Source organism: Salvelinus namaycush, chromosome 1 (assembly GCF_016432855.1).
Source record: "Salvelinus namaycush isolate Seneca chromosome 1, SaNama_1.0, whole genome shotgun sequence".
Taxonomy (NCBI): domain Eukaryota; kingdom Metazoa; phylum Chordata; class Actinopteri; order Salmoniformes; family Salmonidae; genus Salvelinus; species Salvelinus namaycush.
The window spans coordinates 78,811,288-78,836,424 of NC_052307.1; the positions used below are offsets into that span (position 1 = coordinate 78,811,288).

At 46.7% G+C, this 25,137-nt stretch overlaps 2 protein-coding genes across 2 annotated transcripts; both read left to right on the forward strand.

Annotated features, from left to right (window-relative positions):
• The first annotated feature begins 1,237 nt into the window (after positions 1-1,237).
• prrg4 (proline rich Gla (G-carboxyglutamic acid) 4 (transmembrane)) lies at positions 1,238-5,977 on the forward strand. The gene is made up of 7 exons (XM_038995920.1): positions 1,238-1,455; positions 2,112-2,227; positions 2,351-2,514; positions 2,606-2,633; positions 3,048-3,189; positions 3,880-4,062; positions 4,983-5,977. The coding sequence occupies exons 2-7, from the start codon at positions 2,116-2,118 to the stop codon at positions 5,008-5,010; spliced, it is 657 nt and encodes a 218-aa protein (XP_038851848.1). The 5' UTR covers positions 1,238-1,455; positions 2,112-2,115; the 3' UTR covers positions 5,011-5,977.
• A 1,583-nt stretch (positions 5,978-7,560) lies between these two features.
• On the forward strand, positions 7,561-24,923 carry qser1 (glutamine and serine rich 1). Its single transcript, XM_038995816.1, has 14 exons — positions 7,561-7,935; positions 12,247-12,347; positions 12,677-12,826; positions 13,178-16,501; positions 16,752-17,062; positions 17,330-17,446; positions 17,744-17,877; positions 17,967-18,187; positions 18,369-18,506; positions 19,216-19,313; positions 19,409-19,555; positions 19,806-19,901; positions 23,271-23,452; positions 23,545-24,923. Exons 1-13 carry the CDS (start codon positions 7,829-7,831, stop codon positions 23,409-23,411), a joined length of 5,085 nt encoding a protein of 1,694 aa, XP_038851744.1. The 5' UTR covers positions 7,561-7,828; the 3' UTR covers positions 23,412-23,452; positions 23,545-24,923.
• The last annotated feature ends 214 nt before the right edge of the window (positions 24,924-25,137 follow it).

The following is a 25,137-nucleotide window of genomic DNA, read 5'->3' on the forward strand; positions in this document are numbered from 1 at the left end:
GGTTTGTGATACGTTTGCAGCGTGTCTTGGGGGTTTGTGATACGTTTGCAGCGTGTCTTGGGGGTTTGTGATACGTTTGCAGCGTGTCTTGGGTGTTTGTGATACGTTTGTAGCGTGTCTTGGGGGTTTGTGATACGTTTGTAGCGTGTTTTGGGTGTTTGTGATACGTTTGTAGTGTGTCTTGGGGGTTTGTGATACGTTTGCAGCGTGTCTTGGGGGTTTGTGATACGTTTGCAGCGTGTCTTGGGGGTTTGTGATACGTTTGCAGCGTGTCTTGGGTGTTTGTGATACGTTTGTAGCGTGTCTTGGGGGTTTGTGATACGTTTGCAGCGTGTCTTGGGGGTTGCTGTTGTGACAGGAAGGTTGTCGTAGCGAGAACACACACCTCTGCTCTTCTGTGGTCTGAGAGGAGCATGAACCTGTGGGTTTTAACCTGGCTAATTTATACACTCACATTGAAAGGGCAGAGGCAGCATTGTGGATACCACAAAGAGCACTCTGGATAAAATGTTTAGCCATTTGGGGTGAAATATTACATGCACGGGTTTCTTTCCCATTAAGAGGTCGTTAAACTCGGCTATCCAAGTCAATCCCAGTAAATCTCAGGGATAAAGGTCAATTTGCTGAGACAGGTCGCGAGGCAGACACATTGAGAATCCAGGCCATGAAGTCATGGTCGCAAAAGGAAATGTGCGTCACTTGAACAGGTCTTGTGGAGAACTGGGACACATCCGTTAGATTCAGAGAGTACATGTTTCCCTTTCTACAACGTGTAATACAATGTTTAGTACCATATATGCCTCTGGCCTCTCGTAGATATGGACTTATGTTTTCTTTGAAGTAAATATTACAACAAAAGTACATTGAGAGTGGAAACCAAGCCTTACAGTAGAATGTGATTTCATGTTTTGGTGTGACATTACATGGTATTTTTAGCCATAATGACATCCATTAGTTCCCACACTTCCCTGGTTGTGAAGTGCCTGTTTCGACAGTGGAGCATGAGTAGGCATATCCCTTCAATTAATAATATGTCTGTTTATTTGTTCTCAGCTAAATGTAAAGGAGACGTTTTTAAAGGCTCTGGGAAGTCTACTACTCGACTTGATTCACTCCTGTGCTGATTCTCTCTTGTTTAGTGGTTTCAAGTGCCACCTAGTGTTCCTACTGCACTGTAGATCAGTGTATCCAGGTGAAAAGCTTGATTAGTCAGGTCTGTACAGGTAGGTAACTACTACAGAACAGGAGGTGAGCTCACAGTTCTTGGGAGTAAAAAAAAAATAATTGTTGGGAGTAAACAGAAACTTCGCGCTTCCTGGAATATTTTACTTGTATTGATTTAACGAATTATAATATTTTGTAATGCGGTGTTGTTGATTATTGACGATACGTGTTCTGAGTGTTTTTATAAGGAAATATAACATCAAACACAGCTGTTATCGGCGAACGTTCAAGGTAGGTGGTTTCATTTCAGTTTCACCTGTCAACAAACAATGTCATTCATACCTGCTCAGTAACTTCATTTCGTGCAGTAGCCTGTTTTCTTCCACTCTTCTTGGATTTTACACACGTTTTAAAGTTAAAGGTGCACTATGCAGAAATTGCTCTGCCATTTCCTGGTTGCTAAAATTCTAATAGTTCGCCAAGTATAGTGTGGAGAATCATTGTATCTAAACCGCTGTGAAATATAATTTACATAACCAAAAATATTGTATTTTCAGTTGTTTGAAGCTGGTGTACGAAACCTAAAGTAAAAGAGGCAAAACCCGACATTTTTAAAAACAGGAAACATATAAATAAAGCACATAGAACAGATCTACCGCTTATTAGACTTGCTTTCAATGAGAATTACAGATCTACAATTCATACTTATATGCGAATTTGGTCGGGTCGCCCAAAAAGTGACATTTCAGTGTGAACAATTTAAGATGTAAAATTAAAACTCACGTTTTTAAGGAAAGAATTGCTAAGCAATCAACAGATAAATTGTATAGGCTTCTGAACAGCTTTCTGATAAAAACTGGGTGTGTCTTGTTGTTGCTCACTTGTGAAATGCACGTTCTAACTTCTTATCTAATCTCTATGACCTATGCTCAAATCATTATCCGCAGGTGAATGGCGATGCTTTTGCATTTATTCATACTGTATCAACTGCTTCCCTGTGGAAACTTTGCTTGTATGAGAAAGTTATTACACACCACAGGGACGGAGGACCAGTCAAAAGAAGGTGAGACGTGAGTTTCCAAACATCTTCAAATATAATTTTGTGATATTCCTAAATTATGGTATTAAAGTATTGTGTTTAAAAGTTTTCATCATTTTGTTCCACTCGTGTGATTGGGTCCCCTAGTTTTTGTGCAAGAGGAGCAGGCAAATACATTCTTAGGACGCCATCTATTGGCCAACCGATTTGACTTTGAGCTCTTCACTCCTGGGAATTTGGAGAGGGAGTGCTTTGAAGAAGTCTGCAGCTATGAGGAAGCACGAGAGGTCTTTGAAAATGTCCCTCAGACTGTAAGTGATGCTGAGATGGTGTTCAGACAGAATTTGTGTGGTAGGCCCAGTCTCATGACCACAACCTGATGTTGTCTTTGTTACTTCGCAGGAGGACTTCTGGAAAAAGTACACCGAGGGTAAGAGAAGTATGGCTAAGTATATCTACATGTATGTCGCAGGTCAACTATTTGCCTTTGTACTACTACTAATCGCACAGACTTTTCTAACTACACTGATGGGTACAGGATGGCGGAAGACACCCTCAAGCAGGAGGACGAAATGCAAAACCTAATGCAGCCTTTAGCCCAGCGGTGCAACTCAGGCCCTTAAGTTCTGCAGTACAGTTTATTTTCTCCTTGACAGGTTTATTAGTCCATAAATGTTACAGGATGGCTGGAGAGAAACCTGGTTACTCTGGTAGAAATCAGTCTAGTTTAAAAAAGCACCATACACTGTGAATCTTAAGGAGAGTTAGCAGCATTTTTAGGAATCTTGCAGTGTGTCATACATGCAAAAATACTTAAATTGGTTGTTTTTGTGTGATCGCACAGATGAGGACACGCGGCCATCGCGGCTGGATGTGACTGCCCTGCTTGTGGGTCTGATCGCGGCAGGGGTGGCCATCGTCATCTTCGGCCTGTTGGTCTGGTACTTCTGCCAGGGGAGTTGTAAGGATAACCTCTCACGTGCAGGGTGAGTTAGATGAGGGGCATTACGTTGCCTGAATGACAGTGGTCACTGGATCAATAGTTTGAATACGATCAAATGTTATTTGTCACATGCGCCGAATACAACAGGTGTGGACTTTACCGTGAAATGCTTACTTACAAGCCCTTAATTAACCAACAATGCAGTTTTAAGAAAAATAAGAGTTGAGGAAAATATTTGCTAAATAAACTAAAGTAAAAAAATAACAATAAAGAGGCTATATACAGGCGGTACCGAGTCAATGTGCGGTGTTACAGGTTAGTCGAGGTAATTGAGGTAACATGCACATGTAGATAGGGGTAAAGTGACTATGCATAGATGATAAACAGTGAGTAGCAGCAGCGTAAAAAGGGGAGGGGTCAATGCAAATAGTCCGGGTAGCCATTTGATTAGCTATTCAGCAGTATTATGGCTTGGGGGTAGAAGCGGTTAAGAAGCCTTTTGGACCTAAACTTGGCGCTCTGGTACTGCTTGCCGTGCGGTAGCGGAGAGAACAGTCTGACTTGGGTGGCTGGAGCCTTTGGTAATTTTTGGTGCCTTCCTAAAAAAAGTTGTTTGTGTGGGTGCTGTGTGTGTGCGGGTGGGTTGTGTGTGTGTGTGTGTGTGTGTGTGTGTGTGTGTATACGCACACATTCTTCAAAGGGATACTGCATCATTCCTGACTGTCTCTTCCAGCTCTGTTAGGGTGCGTCCAAGGCGCAGTAATGCCTCGCTGATCATGCGGAGACTGGACGAGGTCTCTCTGCAGCCTGTGCTCCTGCCCCCACCAGAGGAGATTGACCCCCCAGGCCTGCCCTCCTATGAGGACGCCATCGGCAAAACCGGAACGCACGACGCCCCACCTCCTCCTTACCCTGGGTATACACACGCATGCTAATGTATACACATACACATGATTGTGCCGGTTGCTGCAGAGGAGGAGGTCAAAGGGGAGTTTTTTTTAGTTTTTTTATTTCACCTTTATTTAACCAGGTAGGCCAGTTGAGAACAAGTTCTCATTTACAACTGTGACCTGGCCAAGATAAAGCAAAGCAGTGCGACACAAACAACAACACACAGTTACACATGGAATAAACAAACGCAGAGTCAATAACACAATAGAAAAAATCTATATACAGTGTGTGCAAATGAGGTAAGATTAGGGAGGTAAAGCAATAAATAGGCCGTAGTGGCGAAGTAATTAAAATTTAGCAATTAAACACTGGAGTGATAGATGTGCAGAAGATGAACGTTACAAGTAGAGATACTGGGGTGCAAAGATAAAAATAAATAACAATATGAGGATGAGGTAGTTGGATGGGCTATTTACAGATGGGCTATGTACAGGTGCAGTGATCTGTGAGCTGCTCTGACAGCTGATGCTTAAGAGTGAGTGTAGCTGACGTAAAATGGCTACCTAGTTAGCTGTGCGGGCTACTAGCGTTCAATCGGTGACGTCACTCGCTCTGCGACCTTGAGCTGGTTGTTTCCTTTGCTCTGCAAGGGCCACTGCTTTTGTTGAGTGACAGGTAATGATGCTTTGCGGGTAACAGTTGTCGATGGTTTCAGTGTCCTCCCTGGTTCGAGCCCAGGTTGACGCAACCAACACTGTTACACATACCCCAAAAACTTGCTCTACCTATCTACATTTAATTATAACTACAAAAATGTTCATACATTAAAATCTTTTTCAAAACATTTTTTGTACAATTTTATTTTGGTTTATAGACAGTAGAGATCTTTCTAACCTTGCCTTGTTGGGGGAACAACATGTTTACTTTGTTATTTCTTTCCCACAGGTCTCAACCTGGAAGTATTCGACGATAGCACCTTTGACCTCGCTGGATGAATGTCTCCATATTGAGCATCATCAAATGCTACTAAAGAGGTTTAGATCTATTTACTTTACATGGTTGTTCTCCACCGTGCATGTTCCAGATGTGATTTTATTGTAATACCTTGTGATAATTGTAGATCTGTGTGACTGATTACCTCTTTACCTCTTCCGTTACCTGCAATTCCAGATGTTTAGCATATTTATCTATTTGTACAAATGTTTAGCAATTTCTCTGCATGTGCCAAAATTAATTTATTCCTCACTTATGTCAACTTTTGAGTTGGACCTGCTTTAACCCATAACCCGTAATACTTGACATGATATATCTTAGTTTAACTGTAACCTGTCAACTGCTCTGCTTTTATGAATGGAAAATGAAGCATGAGAAACCGTATTGAGTATATACCAGTGTAGGCTGTTGAGGGGAGGACGGATCATAATAAAGGCTGGAACGGCGCGAATGGCATCAATCACCTGGAAACCATGCGTTTTGTATTTAATATCATTCCACTGATTCCGCTCCAGCCATTACCACGAGCCCGTCTGCCCCAATTAAGGTGCCACCAACCTGTGGTATACACACAAGTCTGCCTACTCCTGTAGCCTGTTGGTTAATGACACAATATGAGCATAGTGTTAGGACAGACTGAGAGAATTGACACTTCCACATTCTCTGAATCATATTAGATGTACAGTGGCTTCTAAAAGTATTGGGACAGTGACAATTTTTTTTGTGAGAAAGTTAGATGCACAAATATCATCCTCCCCCCAACCTCCCCTGTTATTGTAATGGTGAGATGTTAGCATGTCTTGGGGGTATGATCTTTGTGCATCTGTAACTTTCATTATTCACGATTCCTTCAGGATTATCTTTAATCATGGTAGCGTCCACATTAATGTAGAAGTGTTTAGAAACATATTATATTCTTATTTACAATAAAAGTGACTCCCAAATGACACAAATCAAATTTTATTTGTCACATTTGCCGAATACAACAGGTGTAGACCTTACAGTGAAATGCTTACTTACAAGCCCTTAACCAACAATGCTTTAAGAAGTTAAGAAAAAAACAAGTGATTAGTAGAAAATACATTATTTACCATTAATTTCTATTGGGCACAAAGTAATCTTAAACACAACCAAAACAAGCAGCAAATAAATCCAACACATTTTATAGAGTCACAAGTTTGATGTATTCATTGAGTGCTACGAATATGGGACCAAATAATTAACTTTTTAATACACATATAAGTGAGTTTGTCCCAATACTTTTGGTCCCCTAAAATAGGGGGAGGAGGGGGGGCATGTACAAAAGGTGCTGTAATTTCGAAACGGTTCAGCCAATATAGATGAAAATACCCTCAAATTAAAGATCACAGTCGGCACTTTAACCTCCTAGTCGTATCATTTCAAAACCAAAGTACATAGACAAAATGTGTCACTGTCCCAATACTTTTGGCACTCACTGTATGTGTTGTAACTGCTCAAGTAGACTGTGTGAGTTTGATGACATCACACTCAGTGCTTGACTTGGACTGAAATACTGTATGTGCCGGTACTCATTTACCTGTACTGTTGTTTATAATATAATTTATATTATATTTTATATATATGTATGTCTGTGCAGGAACTCTGCAATACATTTGAGCTAATATTCTATAGGCGGTGCAGAAACTGAAGCAGTAGGACATTTGTGGTGCCAGTACTCAGTTCCGGTGAGCTCCTGCCCACGTCAAGCACTGATCACATGCTATTATGAGTGTCCCAGGAAGTCTATGCTCTTTTCTGAAGCTCCATTCATTAATGAAGAAGAAACCTATCCATGATATTTAATGAAGTGCCTGTTAAATTGTCATAACAGGGTGCACATTTCTTTTTTATAGGGTTTTACAACCACAGGTTGGGATAATTATGTTTCTATTTCTGGACACTATTGAGTAGTGGGCTGTTTCTTTACCCATTCATTTGTAAAATAGGATATTGAATTAATACTGCTCACATCTGAGCATGACTTCTGTAAGGATTAGGAGGTATAGTGTCTTTGGATTTTAGATCTATGAATGATGTCAATAGTGAGGTTGACATCATGGGACAATGTACTGTATGTGTGCTGGTGATGCTTGGTATGACTGATTGTGTACTTTAAGTCTATGAAACATGTTAACTGTCCGAAAGGATAATTTCATAAATTGACATTTTAATGATTGTCTTGTCTCTCTGAAGAATGTTTGAATGGTGAAGTGTTAATGTTTACAGCAAAACCAAAGGCTATCATTATTTTGATCATTAAATTGTCTGCAAATTATATCATGAATTCTTACATAATTCTGTGACCGTGCAAAGGTAAAAAAAAAAAGTCTGTGCAAAGGTCGTGTTAATAAATATATGATCAGTGATATGACTGACTATTGATGCCATTTCAGACAGGTATAAAACGTTTCACACAAAGAAATATTGCTCCATTATTATACTGAAGGAAAATTATGAGAAAGAACTCTTCCAATTTAAGCAGGGTTGGCGGTGCATCATGGGAAATAAACCAACATGGGGACCTGATCCAAGTACCAAACCACCATGCAGTGCCTGCACAGTTTTTGATTAAGGAAAACGAACAATGATTATCATCATAACCTCATGCTAAAGAGAAGCGGTTAAAAAGTTGCAGGACTAAACAGCTGAACTTGACGGCGCCTAGCAATCTATGGTCCGGGAGAATGTGATTGTTTTGTCCGGCGCCGCGCTCGTATGTGTGCCTACTGCTTCACAAAGCGCCATCGGGGAAGTGCATCACTCCCAGCCTTCGACGGATGATGGACCGGAATTACCCGAATTCCAGTTTCGCAGACCCGCTGGCCCCACCAGCACAGACCGTAGCCTGGGCCTATGAGCGGAGCACCGCAAGCATAAAGCCAAGGTAAATGAGATGAAGGAGAGGGCGGGTCACCTTTCACGGAAAATTCCGGTGATGGAAGGCCTAGCACAACAAACAGAAATGTGACGAGTTTTTAAAGTTAACGCGTCGTGTTATGGAACAATTGGGTCGAGGGCTTGACGTATGAATAGAAAGTTACTGATCACTCATTGAACAGTGTTTTGGAAATGTTGGACACCCCTACAATCTGTAGCACGCCATCAGCTACGTAGCTATGTTGCACGTTAATTGTCAATATGCACATTAACTATCTACATGCAAGAATGCAATTATGTCGAATAGTTCAATCAATTATTCGATCGCGTAGAATGAACCATCTTTAACTAGGAAAGAAGTCACCAGACAGATCCGCTTAATCACACTGATGTACGGGTATATTTGCATAGCTAGCTAGATACGTTGTTGCGCGTAAGGTTGTCAAATCGGAGGTGTTTAATTCGCAGATAAACTGGTCATTGACATGGTCTCACATTTTAGGAAGTAGCCTGACTGTTTGGATTCTGTTTTGACTGAAAGAGATGTCACAGAAAGACTGGTGTTTTGTACAGTTTGTTGACAGTTGTCTGACGTCTACATCGTGGGCAACTCTGAATGTTTACTTCTTCAGAGCATTGCTGTCATTGACCGTTGAACAAAATGACGAATGTGAAAGTCGTGCTTGTCACACGTATATTTGGGAGGCTCAGTGGTGTGGTTGATAATGTGTATTTTTTTTGTTCCACTCTCTGTGTGGAGTTAACCTGAATTGCCTGTGAAAATATCCTGTTTTATAAATGGATAGCGCTGAAAATGTGGGACACCAGCTGCCCTAGTTATGGTATCTGCTGAGTACAGACACACAGCGAGAGACAAAAGGAAGTTAGTCCGTGCCATAACAGTTGATCAGATATGTGGATATTGAGGTTAAGTCTTTAGCTAAACCATAACTACCTGTTTTCTGACATTACGTTTAAACACATTTGACAGCATCATGTCTCTCGTCTTGGCAGACTGGGCTCTTCAACTCATTTCCATCTGGATGAAGAGAGGAGCCCTCGTTAGTGGTGTGAGTGGGAATCTCTGTCCAGACATGAACTGTGGAGCCCCACACAGTGCCTCGGAGCAGACTGCCACCCACCCTCCTCGTTCCACCCCCAGGGTCAGAGGAGAGAGGGAGAAGTAAAGGGAGAGCAAGGGGCTGGTTAGAGATCAGTCACTTCACAGGTTATGGAGGGAAACTGGGATTGACACACTTAGGGGGGTGCGTGGGGTCTTGTTTTAACCTACTCACCAGCAGATGTTTAGTTGAACAGTTTTAGGGGTAGGTAAGTTAAATCAGTGAAGGTAGCATATCAGACAGGTGGGTTTTAAAGCAGTTTGTAGTTGTTTTATGGTGAAGCTGTTAGTACTAGTACTATGTCATTACATTATGAAAGTAGGCTAGACTGAACATGCCTGTTCCTGAGTTCTCTCTCCAACTGCTCATTGTCCCTGTGAGTGTTGTAACCGCCAGGAAAAAGGACTTGGCCAGTGTCTGTCTTTAGAGAGAACGGTGGTTTCACTCTAGAAAATAGACTATCCCACTCAGGGAGGAGGTGGAGATCACCTCCTCCTCATCATCCCTGAGTGCGATAATGTCTTCCTGACCTTTTCACTTTCTCTTGTCTGTGTGAAAGCACCAGCGTTTTGGTTGGTTCCTCCAAGCTGATCAGTGAGAATCAGCGTTTTGGTTGGTTCCTCCAAGCTGATCAGTGAGAATCAGCGTTTTGGTTGGTTCCTCCAAGCTGATCAGTGAGAATCAGCGTTTTGGTTGGTTCCTCCAAACTGATCAGTGAGAATCAGCGTTTTGGTTGGTTCCTCCAAGCTGATCAGTGAGAATCAGCGTTTTGGTTGGTTCCTCCAAGCTGATCAGTGAGAATCAGCGTTTTGGTTGGTTCCTCCAAGCTGATCAGTGAGAATCAGCGTTTTGGTTGGTTCCTCCAAGCTGATCAGTGAGAATCAGCGTTTTGGTTGGTTCCTCCAAGCTGATCAGTGAGAATCAGCGTTTTGGTTGGTTCCTCCAAGCTGATCAGTGAGAATCAGCGTTTTGGTTGGTTCCTCCAAGCTGATCAGTGAGAATCAGCGTTTTGGTTGGTTCCTCCAAGCTGATCAGTGAGAATCAGCGTTTTGGTTGGTTCCTCCAAGCTGATCAGTGAGAATCAGCGTTTTGGTTGGTTCCTCCAAGCTGATCAGTGAGAATCAGCGTTTTGGTTGGTTCCTCCAAGCTGATCAGTGAGAATCAGCGTTTTGGTTGGTTCCTCCAAGCTGATCAGTGAGAATCAGCGTTTTGGTTGGTTCCTCCAAGCTGATCAGTGAGAATCAGCGTTTTGGTTGGTTCCTCCAAGCTGATCACAGTGAGAATCAACTCAGGGGATTTAGCTTTGACTTGGGTCCTAGTTTGTGACTAGCGCTAGCTTATCTCTCCCTCACCCTTGTTTTGTAGATTAGTAGGGATGTGTTAGTGAAACAGAGGGACAGAGAGAGAAGCAGATGAGATGACTCCCTTCCAGCTGTGCGTTCCCCCCAGACAGCTGTTTGTCTCCTGACTAGAACATCAGTCAGTCTGCTCTGTGTTCATTGCACCGAGACGTTTCGTATTATCTGAATAATAGGAAATGGGACATGTTCATCACATGGAAACAAAATGGAGCCGGACAGACTGACTCGTTCTGGGGGTTTTTGGGCGGGGGGGGGGGGCTGTGACGATATCAGTATAACAATATTTCTTTGATAGCGAAAATGAAAACACGAAGCAGACAACTCTTTGGTACTTTAAAAACCTGCTGTATGTAAAATATTGTGAGCTACAGATGGAAAATGAATAAATATGTGACTCAGGATGACATAATGTTTGTTTCCAACATTAGGACTGTTTTCCTAAAAAAAAGTTAAGTCCGCTTCGGGTTTTGTTTCTTTGTGAAGATACTAATGAGTATTGCGATACTGGTAGCGTACCGGCCCTAGTTGTTTTTACCACATGTTTTGATGGAAAGCAGTAGCTAGCTAGCTGTTTGTACAGGGCCTTTCATTCTCAAGTTCTTATACTGACAAGGCTGTTTTGATGCACCAGTGAATTGTAAAGTGCGGAATTAAAGTTTAATTGGATGCAAATATAACCCAAGGTTCATAAGGTAGTCTGTCCTCTTAAAAAGTCCATTGCTCTTTGTTCTTCTTTCATATAGCCTCTGCTTCTGTGTGTGGGTTAGGCCTTTGTAGGTTTCAAGACTGAGGCCGACATAAAAATATCCCACAGCTCATAACCCTGTTATGACTTGTAACAATCCATCTTGCTTTCCTCACCCTGCTTGGGTTCCCCTGTACAGTGTACATGAATAATTCACCTCTGGCGATGCCAGTCTCTTTGTGTCACTCTGGGGGGCTGTGGAAAGGGCATGAGAGAGCACCAGCTGGCTGTCTAGCTACAGTGACACTATTCATGACAGTGCAGGTTGATCGTGCTGCATGTTACCCTGTGGTAGCTAAGCTGTGAGCAGGGAACAACAAGTGTGTCTGCTCTCATGTTGTGTGTGACCCCTGTTTAGTACAGCAGTCTTCATATGAGCTCATCTGACGCCCTGTTATAGTCAATACTAGTGTTTCTATAAAAATAAGGACGTGTTATGTTTGAGTTCTGTCAACGTATATCATTTTATAATCTGTTTAACTTTGTTTCTAATGCTAAAAAAAAAACAATAAGCTCTTATGTGACTGTCAATTGTAAAATTATCAATGGGTGAGAGATTTTTTATATATCAATTGATTGAGACCTGTCCTGCACCACATTGTTAATGGCCTCCATTGCGCCTGACACACTTTTGTAAGCTTGCATCATGGGCCTATAAATACCGTCTGGGTCTCTGTGTGACAGGGCAAGGTCCAGGGGACTGACAGGGCAAGGTCCAGGGGACTGACAGGGCAAGGTCCAGGGGACTGACAGGGCAAGGTCCAGGGGACTGACAGGGCAAGGTCCAGGGGACTGACAGGGCAAGGTCCAGGGGACTGACAGGGCAAGGTCCAGGGGACTGACAGGGCAAGGTCCAGGGGACTGACAGGGCAAGGTCCAGGGGACTGACAGGGCAAGGTCCAGGGGACTGACAGGGCAAGGTCCAGGGGACTGACAGGGGCACAGTGTGCTGTTGTGATGGTGGTCACACCGTGTTGTTGATGTATGGAATAAGCTTGTCTGGTTTAGTGCCTCAGGCATGGTGAGGTTGCACAGTAAAGGTGCAAAATGTGCGTGTCCTAATGTGTGTGTGTGTGTGTTCCTTTCCGCAGTGCCAGTTATTGTGCCACACACCTGGAGTCAGAGCTCCTCCATCGGCAGACCTACGCCTGCACCCAGCTGCCCACCTACACCACTACCCATCACCCTACAGGTAAGATGGTGCTTTAATAAAGGACTAAGAGTTTGGACTTGTTTAATTAACTGTAGAGGGCTGCCACTCACACTGTGTTGTTATTGTAGGAAGACCATTAGGAGAATGTTACTGTGCCTGCTTCAGTAACCGGTCATGTCTAGATGGATACAACTTTTGTCAAATTGACATTTTTTTTAGCGAACCCGTTTCTTAACCTAATTCACCTAACCTGCTCCGAAAAGTACATTTTTGACACAATCTGTATCCCTTCTAGACAAAACCTCAGTAACCTCATGACATGTTCTCTGTCTCTCTTTACCGCCTCCCCCTTCTTCCACCTCTCCCAGGTCTGTCGGGGGGGTTTGACTCAGGCACTAACACTACTGAGACCTCTGTCATGAACTTCCTGTCGGCCATGGAGTCTAGAGCCCTGCAGCAGGCTGGTCCTGTCGGGGCCTCTCTGCTCCCCCCCTTTAGGACCACCACGTGGCAGACCGGTGAGGCCACACACAGTATATACACACACCAAATGGCTGCCGTTTTGCACACTCATTCTTGAGTGTTGTGAATTATTTGTTGTCGATTTATGAATTGTTCTGTGTCATGAATTCCAAAGAAAATTACATTTTGAATTGAGGCACCATGCTGATTTCAATTGGGAAATGAGGGCTGTATCCATTCCACTCAGTTCATATATTAGACATCGTTGGCCTTGTTCTCTTTCTACCTCTCTCATGTTTTGTTCATCTGTCATGTTAGCGGCTTGTTTTTGTCCATGGTTTTGTATTTTGTTTGGATGTGTACTTGCCCGAAGATTTATCTTTATTCATCTTTCTTTTTTCCCTTAGGCGCTAACCCCACCACAGAGCTGTTCCTCACCGGTGCCCTGCCTACCAGCGCCACATTCCCCTACCCTGCCCCCCTCTCCTCTTATCAGCACCCTGGTGCCTTCCCCTCGCGGAGCTACGCCACCACCCCCTCCCTGGCCCTCCAGGACCACGCCTTCAGCACCTCCACCAACGGCCTGCTCTCCTCCCACCTCGACCCCCTGCTGCAGCTTAAACCCAGCCAGGCCACGCTACCTACCTCCCTGGCCTTCGACCGCCTCCCCACCCCCTCCCTGGGCGCCGCCCTCCCTCCCCAGTCATCCACATATCGCTCGGCCCAGGAGTCGGCCCCCCACCTCCTGCAGCCCCAGTTTGGGCTACTGCCCTTGGCTACCCAGTTAGCCCCCCAGCCTTACGCGGTGCCCGTCTTCTCGGGCTCCATCGAGAGAGCACTTCAGCGGGAATGTAGTGTGATCAAGCACCACCAGAGGCCTTCTAGCAGCAGCCACGCTGTCTCGGAGCAGCTGCCTGGCATGCAGCATTCCCTACAGGGCTACCTCGGCTCAGGCAGCGGGGAGGGGGATGGCTCCTTCCAGCAGGACCCCTCAAGGCAGACCCCAGTGCCCTGCAGCACCTCCATGGGGACGGACTCCTCCCAGGGGGTCAACGGCGCGCAGCAGCCCAAGACGGGTGTGCAATCTCAGGCCTACCCCTCCTCCATCCCCTCCCCCTCTGGGTACTGCTCGTCCTCCACGGGTGCCAAGACTAAAGACTGTTCTTCCAAACTAGCCCCAGATGGCGGACAGGGTCACCCCCAGTCACAGGGTGAATCTCCAGAGAGCTACACCTCCCCAGGCCAGGGGCCAGGGCTGAAGCATGGTTCGGTGATTGCCAGCCAACAGACTCAGCCGTACACATCGGCCCCGCTGCCCAGTCTGCTGTCCACTCTCAGCCACTCTCAGAGTTACATCACCTCCCAGGCTTACTCCTCTTCCTCCTCAGACCTCCTCAGGCCTTCCCTCTATAAGACTCTGCCCTCCTTTTCTGGCCATTCAGGCAATGTAGCGTCTGTCAGTCAGTCCCTGGTCTACTGCTCCAGCCCTGGGCAGAGCCAGGAGGATGTGGGCCAGTATGGAGCCCAGGTTCAGGGCCTGTGTCTGGGCAACCCCTCTCAGAGCTCCCCCGCCAGCCACTCTCAGGGTGCCCCTAACGTGAGCTACCTGTCTCAGGGGCAGGCTTCGGTCACTCAGTCTCAGAGCTACGCCGCAGGACAATCCCTCAGCGCCCCCTACCCCTCCGCCAGCGCCCAGAGGTTACCCACATCAATATCAGGCCAGGGCTACACCCCCTTCTCTTCAGCCTCTCCCCTCGCCTTCCAGAACAACTGCAGGTCCTCAGTGCAGGACGTAAAGCCAGCCTACTGCAAACTGGAACTGGAAGGAGAGATCCCCATCGAGGACCTCCAGGCTCTCCAGCAGGTCTCTTTAGAAACCTCCAGCCTGGGGGGCAGTGACAATGTGGTCTACGTAGTCTCCAAAATGGATGACCGTTACAACACTCAGAGTGTGATCCGGAGCAACTCGCGAGCCGAAGACCAGCTCATGGGCCCAAAGACTAGAACTAACGCCCAGCTCATGTCTTCCCATGAGGAGCTGAAACAGCACTCGCTCCTGCTCAAAGGGCCCGAGCCACGGCAACAAAATCACCAGGCCAACGCCCAGTCTGCCCTGACCAACACCCAGAACCAGTACATCAGGGTCCCCAACTCTCAGGTTCTACTGGAGCCTAATCGGGACCAGCAGATGGTCCTGATCCAGCAGCCTCTCATCCACTGTGGTCTCAACCCTTCCAAGGTGCAGCTGACCCCGGGGTCAGGCCAGGTCCCGGTCCAGTACCTTCACATGGAGGGAGATCATCTGATCAGCGTTAGCCTCAATGGCAGCCAGAGCCAGCCTGGGGCAGTAGGACAGAACACCATCACGGACTCCTCCATACTGCACCTCTCTTCGCCAAAAGACCCTTACAGCCAGTTGACCAATCAGCAGCAGTCGCAGGACGCCAAGCACCATTTCGCCCTGAGCTCCATCTGCTTCCCAGAGTCCATGCTGCTGGCGGACGAGAGGAACATCCTGTCCAACGTGGACGACATCCTGGCTGCCACGGCAGCCGCCTGCGGTGTCACGCCGCAGGACTTTGTCAAAGCCACGTCCGGCGCAGCTGAGGGCGACATGGCCGACCCCAAGGGTCATTTCCAGACTGGGGACACCAGACACCAGTCACCTCGTTTCTCCTCTTCATCTTCCCAGCCTTCCATCATCACCAACACTAACTCCCATAACACCATGACCCTGACACTCAATGGCTCTCCTATGACCTCAGACGGACACCAGTTCCCTAAAGGGGATGGGCATCTGGGGCAACAGTACTCAATGTCACACTCACACACCACTGTAGTCAACCCCAGGCACGACATGGGCGCCGACAATGGTTTGCTACGGAAGCCCGGAGACGAGACAAACAACATTTCGCCCAAAGGACAGTCTGTTTACCCTAGCAACAGAGCCGATGGCAACCCCAACGGAGGCCACTCTGAGAATGAGTACCACCTGGCTGGCCTGGGGTACGACCCCTCAGGGAACCTCAACAGAGGCAAGGCCAATAAGCAGAACCCCAAAGGGCCCAAAGTCATCAAGAGAGAAGACGGCCTTGACGAGTGTCCCTCTGACGGCTTTGTCAACCCCAAAAAGAGGGTCCGCTCCAAGGCTTCGGCCAAGCCACCCGTTCCAGAGGAAGAGAACATCCAACAAAGGAAAAAGACAGTCCAGGCCAAGAGGCAGAACTCCCGGGGCAGCGACCCCACCAGCTCCCCCTCCACCTCAGAGGCGGTCTACGACAGCTACCAGCAGCAGGAGAGGATGAGGCAGAAGATCCGTGAGGTGGAGGAGCAACAGCCAGAGGTCAAAACAGGCTTCATCGGCTCCTTTCTGGACTTCCTTAAGTCAGGTCCCAAACAGCCCTTCTCCTCGCCCCCCGTACGGACCCCCAGTCGCTCCCGCAAGCCCTCGGCTTCGTCCAAGCGGCCCCTGTGCGCCATACCGCCTCTACCTCTGAAAATACAACCTCCATCAGCCCCATTGATAGGCGATGAGGGCCTTGGGGTTGCGGGGAGCTCTCAGCAGCAGCAGAGGCGTCTGGAGGAAGGGCTCCAGAAGAACCTGGAGACACTGCCATCGTTCAGCTCGGACGAGGATGAGAGCAGCGCTGGAAAGAACCAGGCCCTCCAGAACAGCATCAGCTCAGCCCTGTCGGCCCTGGACGAGCCCTCAGACAGGACACACAAAGCTGGTAAACATGGATAGGCTGCCCTTACAAGCCCTTAGGATTCAGTCATCTCGTTTGTTAGTTATCAGTGTAGTGTGAGACAGCATTGTGCCCTGAATGGATATCATTTAAATAAAATGCTTTGTTTTTTATCTTCAAAACCATTTTCATAAATCAAGGAAAATATGGCATTCATTAGTACCCATATTATTTAATATCTAATAGCCCAACCTCTATCCCCTCTCTCCTCTCCATCTCTTCTCTCCATCAACAGACAACAGACTCTCCAACTCTCTCCTGAAGCCAGACCAGGCTCCCAGCATGCCTCACTCAGCCTCCAAATCCCAGGAGCAGCAGACGGCTGCACCGAAGGAGTCCTCGACAACCGGCTCGTCATCATCGGTGACTGGGTCGTCGGGGCAGGAGGGGGCGAAGCCGGCGCCCCCAGGCCAGCTGGCCGTCCAGCTGACCAGCGTGGCCATAGAAGGACTGACGGACGAAGAACTGTCGGACAGCGGGGGAGAGGGCATGTACCGCGAGAGGGACGAGTTTGTGGTCAAAAACGAGGACACAGGGAGCCTGAAGGTGGGAGGGATGGGAGGGGATTTGTGTGAAAGCAGACCTTGGCTGAGATTCCATTTTTGTGGCCAGTCAGTCTTATAGAGTTAGTCCAGATATATAAAACATATTTGTGTCTGTCTGGTTTGTTCTTTTGATCCATGCTGAGACTTGTTCTACTCGTGTGTGTGTGTGTGTGTGTGTGTGTGTGTGTGTGTGTGTGTGTGTGTGTGTGTGTGTGTGTGTGTGTGTGTGTGTGTGTGTGTGTGTGTATGTATGTGGTGGTTTGTGTAGGTGACATTGACAGCTGGACAGGAACCCCCAGCCATCTGGAAGGTCCAGAAAGCTCTGCTGCAGAAGTTTGTCCCTGAGCTGAGGGACAGCAAGAGAGTGTTCTCAGCCACTAACAGTGTAAGGACAGGTGTACATATGATTAGACACACACACACACACACACACACACCTATGCATACACATACACACACTACTCATGAACACACACACTCACAGATGATGATTAGTGTGTGTGTATAAATCCCCATAGAGTTTGAATTCTTAACATTATTCTGTAAGCAGAGTAACATGAATCCACTCTGTTGTTCAGATGACAATACTGTGTGTGTGTGTGTGTGTGTGTGTGTGTGTGTGTGTGTGTGTGTGTGTGTGTGTGTGTGTGTGTGTGTGTGTGTGTGTATGCATCCGTCCTAGTATCTGGGCTACTTTGGTGACGCTAAGACCATGTACAGGAGGGTGTATGTCAAGTTCCTGGACACGGTCAACAAGAAGGAGTACGTCCGTGTCTGCAACCGCAAACCACGCTGCAAGCCCATGTCCTCCATGAGGTACTGATATCTGTTCCAGTACTTATTTACCTGCATCTGTCTTCATCATTCTAAATCTACTTCATTTCTACCTTCATTCTCTCCTCCAGAGGCTCTCAGGCGAAGACACTGCTCGGTCTGAAGACTCCTCCCCGCTCAGTGAACTCTGACCCTCTCGCCACGCCCACATCACAGAAGTCCCAGTCCAAGCCTCGCACCAAGCAGCCCAAGACCAAGGCAGAGCCCCCGCCCAAGAAGAGGAGGAAGTGGAAGGAGGAGTCCTCTCCGTCTCCCTCCGAGTCCTCTCCTGAGGATGAGGCTGAAGATGATGGTGAGGGTTGATGCTTTAGAGGGCCTTCATTTAGTCTCATTCCCATGGGTTTGATGGCTTGATGGAGCTCTGCAACTAAATCTTGGAGCTTTGCAACTTCCTCTGTTATGCTCTGTTTTATCTCTTGTTCTTCTCGTTCCCTTTGTTAATTCCCTCTCTCTCTTTTCTCTCTCTGTCTCAGAGTTCCCTCCTCCAGTGCCGTTTTCCTCTCGGTTCCTCAACACCAGGACCATGAAGGAGACGTTTAAGAGCTTTGTAGAGCTGCTGATCAGCGTTGCCCTGGATGCAGACATGATGAGCGCTCTGGAGAGGGAGAACGGTGGGTATACCCCCAACAGAGGGGGAGAGGGGGATGGTTGGTACCCTTCCAAGGGTTCCCAAACTTTTTCACCTTGGGGGCCCTCTTTCCAGCATTGGGGAACATCCCGCGCACCCGCCACATCTATTTCTATGGGTACAAGCGCTGTTCATGACAAGCGCTGTTCACACCCCTCTTGTTGGTGGAGAGAACATTTTGTAGGTTTAAAGCTTATTTCCGGCATTTCTACACATTGTCATGGGGTGCAAAGAACATTGTGTGTTTTTCAATCAACATTTCTTGCAATTCTATACATTTTGCCATGTCTAATGTGTATGTGATATTTGAGTGACAAAAAAATGACAACTATCTATGGGCTATAAAACGTTAGCTGACATGGGCTAGTTATTCTAGACATTTCTACCAAGTTATAAATATCTCTCTAAGGTATATAATGACTAACATGCCAAGAGGAACTGATGATGCAATACCCAATTTCTAAACGACACCTTCTGCATTCTACTGTTTCAACAGTAACATGAAAGCCGGACTGAGTTCCTTTAAAAAAAGATTTGGGAACGACTGCCATAGGGGGGTTAGGGAAGGGGACAGGTGTATTCACGGAGGAGTAATCAGGTTGGGCATACCTGAGGAGAGAGAGAGAGGGGAAGGGAGGGGAATAGTTGTTTGTAGAATGTAGGAAGCTGATCACATTGTTTCTGGGGATCAGATGAGCTGTTGCTGCCCCACATGAAGAGAGTGGACAGGATGATGTGGGACAACAGGAGACGCCTGCTGCCCAGACTACGAGTGGGACAACTCTTTAAGGTTTGCCTTTTAGCATTCTCCTGAAAAGAAATATAGGCCTCTGCCTTCCTCAACAAACATTTATTGAGTACCTCTCACGTTGTCTCTGTCCTTAGACGGCGCTGGACAGCTTCCCAGAGATCTCGGTGGTAACAGAGCTCAAGAAGGACGGGGAGACCCCAGCCTTTAAGGTGCGGCTCAGTGGGAAGGCCTACAACAGGAAGAACATGAAGCCTTCCAAGTCCCCCAGCAAACTGCCCCTGGTAAGAGGCTCTATGTTGACACTGCTATTTACAGTGCAGGCCAGAGGGAAAGAAGAAGCACTTTCTGGTTTTGTCCTGTAGAGGGCGTCCTGCACTCAGTTTGTGTCTCTGATTCTGTGACTGCTATTTTTGTAAGTACTGCTTGATGTGACTGCATATAGTTTTTTATGCTTACTAGACCAAACTGTGAAGTCTGTGTGGAGTGTTTAGGAAAATGTAGTGTAATGAACTGTGTTCTCTCTGTCTCTAGGAATACACAGTGGACCAGCAGAAACCACAGTGGTTCTCCCTCTACCATTCTCTACAGCATTACAAGTACCACACATACCTCATGTGTAAGGATGAGGTGAGACAGCACTCTGTGTCTCTGTGAGTGGCCTAGTGTGACCACATGTCCCTGCATGTTGGCCCTTTGTCCTGCAAGCAAACAATCATGTCCCACATTTTATCAACAGATTAAAACAACTCACTCCCACCAGGCTGCACTGTCCCGCAAAGTCATCCCGTTGTCCCACATTTGCCCCCTAGTGGGGGCATGCATGTGCACTGTGTGTGCCCCGGTGTGTCTGTAGTGGAAGACAATGTACAGGAGTGTGTCTGTGGACAATACACCCTAGCCAGCTGTCTAGTTGGTCCACATTGCCCTCAGTCTAAACAATACACCCTAGCCAGCTGTCTAGTTGGTCCACATTGCCCTCAGTCTAAACAATACACCCTAGCCAGCTGTCTAGTTGGTCCATATTGCCCTCAGTCTAAACAATACACCCTAGCCAGTTGTCTAGTTGGTCCACATTGCCCTCAGTCTAAACAATACACCTTAGCCAGCTGTCTAGTTGGTCCACATTGCCCTCAGTCTAAACAATACACCCTAGCCAGCTGTCTAGTTGGTCCACATTGCCCTCAGTCTAAACAATACACCCTAGCCAGTTGTCTAGTTGGTCCATATTGCCCTCAGTCTAAACAATACACCCTAGCCAGCTGTCTAGTTGGTCCACATTGCCCTCAGTCTAAACAATACACCTTAGCCAGCTGTCTAGTTGGTCCACATTGCCCTCAGTCTAAACAATACACCCTAGCCAGCTGTCTAGTTGGTCCACATTGCCCTCAGTCTAAACAATACACCCTAGCCAGCTGTCTAGTTGGTCCACATTGCCCTCAGTCTAAACAATACACCCTAGCCAGCTGTCTAGTTGGTCCATATTGCCCTCGGTCTAAACAATACACACTAGCCAGCTGTCTAGTTGGTCCATATTGCCCTCGGTCTAAACAATACACCCTAGCCAGCTGTCTAGTTGGTCCACATTGCCCTCAGTCTAAACAATACACCCTAGCCAGCTGTCTAGTTGGTCCATATTGCCCTCAGTCTAAACAATACACCCTAGCCAGCTGTCTAGTTGGTCCACATTGCCCTCAGTCTAAACAATACACCCTAGCCAGCTGTCTAGTTGGTCCACATTGCCCTCAGTCTAAACAATACACCCTAGCCAGCTGTCTAGTTGGTCCACATTGCCCTCAGTCTAAACAATACACCCTAGCCAGCTGTCTAGTTGGTCCACATTGCCCTCAGTCTAAACAATACACCCTAGCCAGCTGTCTAGTTGGTCCATATTGCCCTCGGTCTAAACAATACACACTAGCCAGCTGTCTAGTTGGTCCATATTGCCCTCGGTCTAAACAATACACCCTAGCCAGCTGTCTAGTTGGTCCATATTGCCCTCGGTCTAAACAATACACCCTAGCCAGCTGTCTAGTTGGTCCACATTGCCCTCAGTCTAAACAATACACCCTAGCCAGCTGTCTAGTTGGTCCATATTGCCCTCAGTCTAAACAATACACCCTAGCCAGCTGTCTAGTTGGTCCACATTGCCCTCAGTCTAAACAATACACCCTAGCCAGCTGTCTAGTTGGTCCACATTGCCCTCAGTCTAAACAATACACACTAGCCAGCTGTCTAGTTGGTCCACATTGCCCTCAGTCTAAACAATACACCCTAACCAGCTGTCTAGTTGGTCCACATTGCCCTCAGTCTAAACAATACACCCTAACCAGCTGTCTAGTTGGTCCACATTGCCCTCAGTCTAAACAATACACCCTAGCCAGCTGTCTAGTTGGTCCACATTGCCCTCAGTCTAAACAATACACCCTAGCCAGCTGTCTAGTTGGTCCACATTGCCCTCAGTCTAAACAATACACACTAGCCAGCTGTCTAGTTGGTCCACATTGCCCTCAGTCTAAACAATACACCCTAACCAGCTGTCTAGTTGGTCCACATTGCCCTCAGTCTAAACAATACACCCTAACCAGCTGTCTAGTTGGTCCACATTGCCCTCGGTCTAAACAATACACACTAGCCAGCTGTCTAGTTGGTCCACATTGCCCTCGGTCTAAACAATACACCCTAGCCAGCTGTCTAGTTGGTCCATATTGCCCTCGGTCTAAACAATACACACTAGCCAGCTGTCTAGTTGGTCCACATTGCCCTCAGTCTAAACAATACACCCTAACCAGCTGTCTAGTTGGTCCACATTGCCCTCAGTCTAAACAATACACCCTAGCCAGCTGTCTAGTTGGTCCATATTGCCCTCAGTCTAAACAATACACACTAGCCAGCTGTCTAGTTGGTCCACATTGCCCTCAGTCTAAACAATACACCCTAACCAGCTGTCTAGTTGGTCCACATTGCCCTCAGTCTAAACAATACACCCTAGCCAGCTGTCTAGTTGGTCCACATTGCCCTCAGTCTAAACAATACACCCTAGCCAGCTGTCTAGTTGGTCCACATTGCCCTCAGTCTAAACAATACACCCTAGCCAGCTGTCTAGTTGGTCCACATTGCCCTCAGTCTAAACAATACACCCTAGCCAGCTGTCTAGTTGGTCCACATTGCCCTCGGTCTAAACAATACACCCTAACCAGCTGTCTAGTTGGTCCACATTGCCCTCGGTCTAACCTCCAACGTGATGTTTTGACTGCAGAACGGAGACGCCGTATCAGCAATGACCACAGAGTGTCATGTTCAGATTAGAATAGTCTTGAACCTAGGTTATCTCTTCATTAACAACCCCTCTGTATGTGTAATTGTTTGCGGCTTGTGCCTTTGTCAGGCAATACGTCACGCCCTGGCAGTGAGGGCCCTGGCATACACTGAGTGCATGGGTATGGTTTAGTTGCACAACTCTAACCCATGACAGGCATAAAACTGTTGTGTGCTACCAGGGTTGTTTAGTTGGCACGAAACGGAAGAGAACGGCCTGAGGAGTGAGACTCCTGTTGCAGACGGGAGTCCAACAATCGTCAATCAATCAAATGTATTTATAAAGCCCCTTTTACATCAGCTGCCGTCACAAAGTGCTGTACAGAAACGCTGGTGTGGGTTTTGTGGTTGACGTGTGGGTTGTTTTGTGGTTGACGTGTGGGTTGTGTTGTGGTTGACGTGTGGGTTGTGTTGTGGTTGACGTGTGGGTTGTGTTGTGGTTGACGTGTGGGTTGTTTTGTGGTTGACGTGTGGGTTGTGTTGTGGTTGACGTGTGGGTTGTTTTGTGGTTGACGTGTGGGTTGTTTTGTGGTTGACGTGTGGGTTGTGTTGTGGTTGACGTGTGGGTTGTGTTGTGGTTGACGTGTGGGTTGTTTTGTGGTTGACGTGTGGGTTGTGTTGTGGTTGACGTGTGGGTTGTTTTGTGGTTGACGTGTGGGTTTTGTGGTTGCTGTGTTGCAGATTGCGTCATTGCGGGTACAGGCTGGGGACATGGGGCAGGAGGAGACGGTGCAGCTGTGCATGAGGAACGGAGCCTGGGTGGAGGGCCTGTTCGACCGCTTCGGAGAGCTCCTCAACCAGGTGCAGCAGGCTTGCCTATAGCACAGACTAAGAGGGAGAGAGCGAGAGCTGGAGGGAGAGAGGCCTGCCTATAGCACAGACTAAGAGGGAGAGAGCGAGAGCTGGAGGGAGAGAGGCCTGCCTATAGCACGGACAGAGAGATGGAGGGAGAGAGGCCTGCCTATAGCATGGAGGGAGAGCGAGGCCTGCCTATAGCACGGACAGAGAGATGGAGGGAGAGAGGCCTGCCTATAGCATGGAGGGAGAGCGAGGCCTGCCTATAGCACGGACAGAGAGATGGAGGGAGAGAGGCCTGCCTATAGCATGGAGGGAGAGCGAGGCCTGCCTATAGCATGGACAGAGGGATAGATGGATGGATGGAGGGAGTGAGCGAGCGAGCAAGATGGAGGGAGAGAGGCCTGCCTATAGCACAGACAGAGCGATTGAGGGAGAGAGATGCCTGCCTATAGCATGGAGGGAGAGAGACAGAGTGAAGGACAGAAAGGGGGAGGTCTGCCTAAAACAGAGACTGAGAGATGGGAAGGGGTCTATAGTGAAGAGAGAGAGAGCGATGTCTTCCTACAGCCCAGAGAGATGGAATAAGAGGCCTGCCTATAGCCTGCACAGACAAGAGCGGCAGGGGAGTAGTCAGCTGACAGAGAGCATCAACCTCTGACCCTCCTGTTTTAATGTACTAACTGGATGACCAGAGGAAGCAGAGGTGTCTGGAGATCAGCGCTGTCACCATGATGAGAAGAGGAGGGTCCAGCATTTCAGCACTTCCTGATTGGCTAGACACTTCTGAAACCACAGAGTAGGAGGACAATCTGGGTTTTGTAGTAAAAATAATATACATATAACTAACTAGCAAACTGCTAGTGGACCTTTTCATAGACTTATTTTTCTTATGTAGTTTTGTATTTGTTTTGCAAACATGAAAGATCGCAACCAATGAGCATGCACTAGATAGGCAGAGATTAGCATAGGAAATAGAGGACAGCCAATCAGAAAGCAGACCCTTGACTACCTACAGCAAACTTTTGGGTTCGATTCAATCGATTGCGCTGAAGATCAGCGGTGGCGCAATTTAAGGTAAATACTGATTGAGCCGACACATGCAGAGTTTACAGTGAATGCAGTCTCCGCCAACACGGGAACATCGCTTTTAAATTTCTATCGTCTTCAGCACTACAGATTGAATCAAGTCCTTAGTCAGATATTTGATGAGTAAATAAAGGGGCAGGGGTTATTATATAAATTTCTATTCATAGATATATATGTAAAACATGTTTTCTCACAATGGATCGCCAAATTTATATACATATAATGTACATTTTGTAAAAAGAGCCGTTTTGTCACATTGATTCTTTCCAGGAAGAATTTTATATAATATAGATACTTACCTTTTGTGCTTCAAAAAGTCATTTTCTCATGAGTTGTGGATCCGAACAGAGTTGGTGCACTTCTAACACTGCTTTTTGTCTTTTATTCTAATGAAATGCTTTTACCTTAACTGCTGTATCTGAGGTAAAATAATAATAAGAAAAGCCTTTATACTTGTGTTTTTCTTTACAAATGTACATTTGATCTCACTTATAGATGTATTTTTCACAGAAGAAAATGATGGACATAATTGTTTCTTGTTCATTACACCTTGCAATGCACTTTTCATTGTTTTTCAGAGAAGATTCCTTATGCGTTTATTTCGATTACATATTGTATACTTACATATATATATATATATATCTCAAAGGTCTAATGCAGCTGT

Bases quoted from the DNA above. Each gene is read 5' to 3' on its own strand.
- qser1 (XM_038995816.1), top strand. From the start codon at position 7,829: ATGATGGACCGGAATTACCCGAATTCCAGTTTCGCAGACCCGCTGGCC. The intron at 18,188-18,368 runs GTGAGGGTTGAT...TCTCTGTCTCAG, and splicing joins GGATGAGGCTGAAGATGATG to AGTTCCCTCCTCCAGTGCCG. The intron at 19,556-19,805 runs GTAAGAGGCTCT...CTCTGTCTCTAG, and splicing joins CCCCCAGCAAACTGCCCCTG to GAATACACAGTGGACCAGCA.
- prrg4 (XM_038995920.1), top strand. From the start codon at position 2,116: ATGGCGATGCTTTTGCATTTATTCATACTGTATCAACTGCTTCCCTGT. The intron at 2,634-3,047 runs GTAAGAGAAGTA...GTGATCGCACAG, and splicing joins CTGGAAAAAGTACACCGAGG to ATGAGGACACGCGGCCATCG. The intron at 3,190-3,879 runs GTGAGTTAGATG...TGTCTCTTCCAG, and splicing joins GATAACCTCTCACGTGCAGG to CTCTGTTAGGGTGCGTCCAA.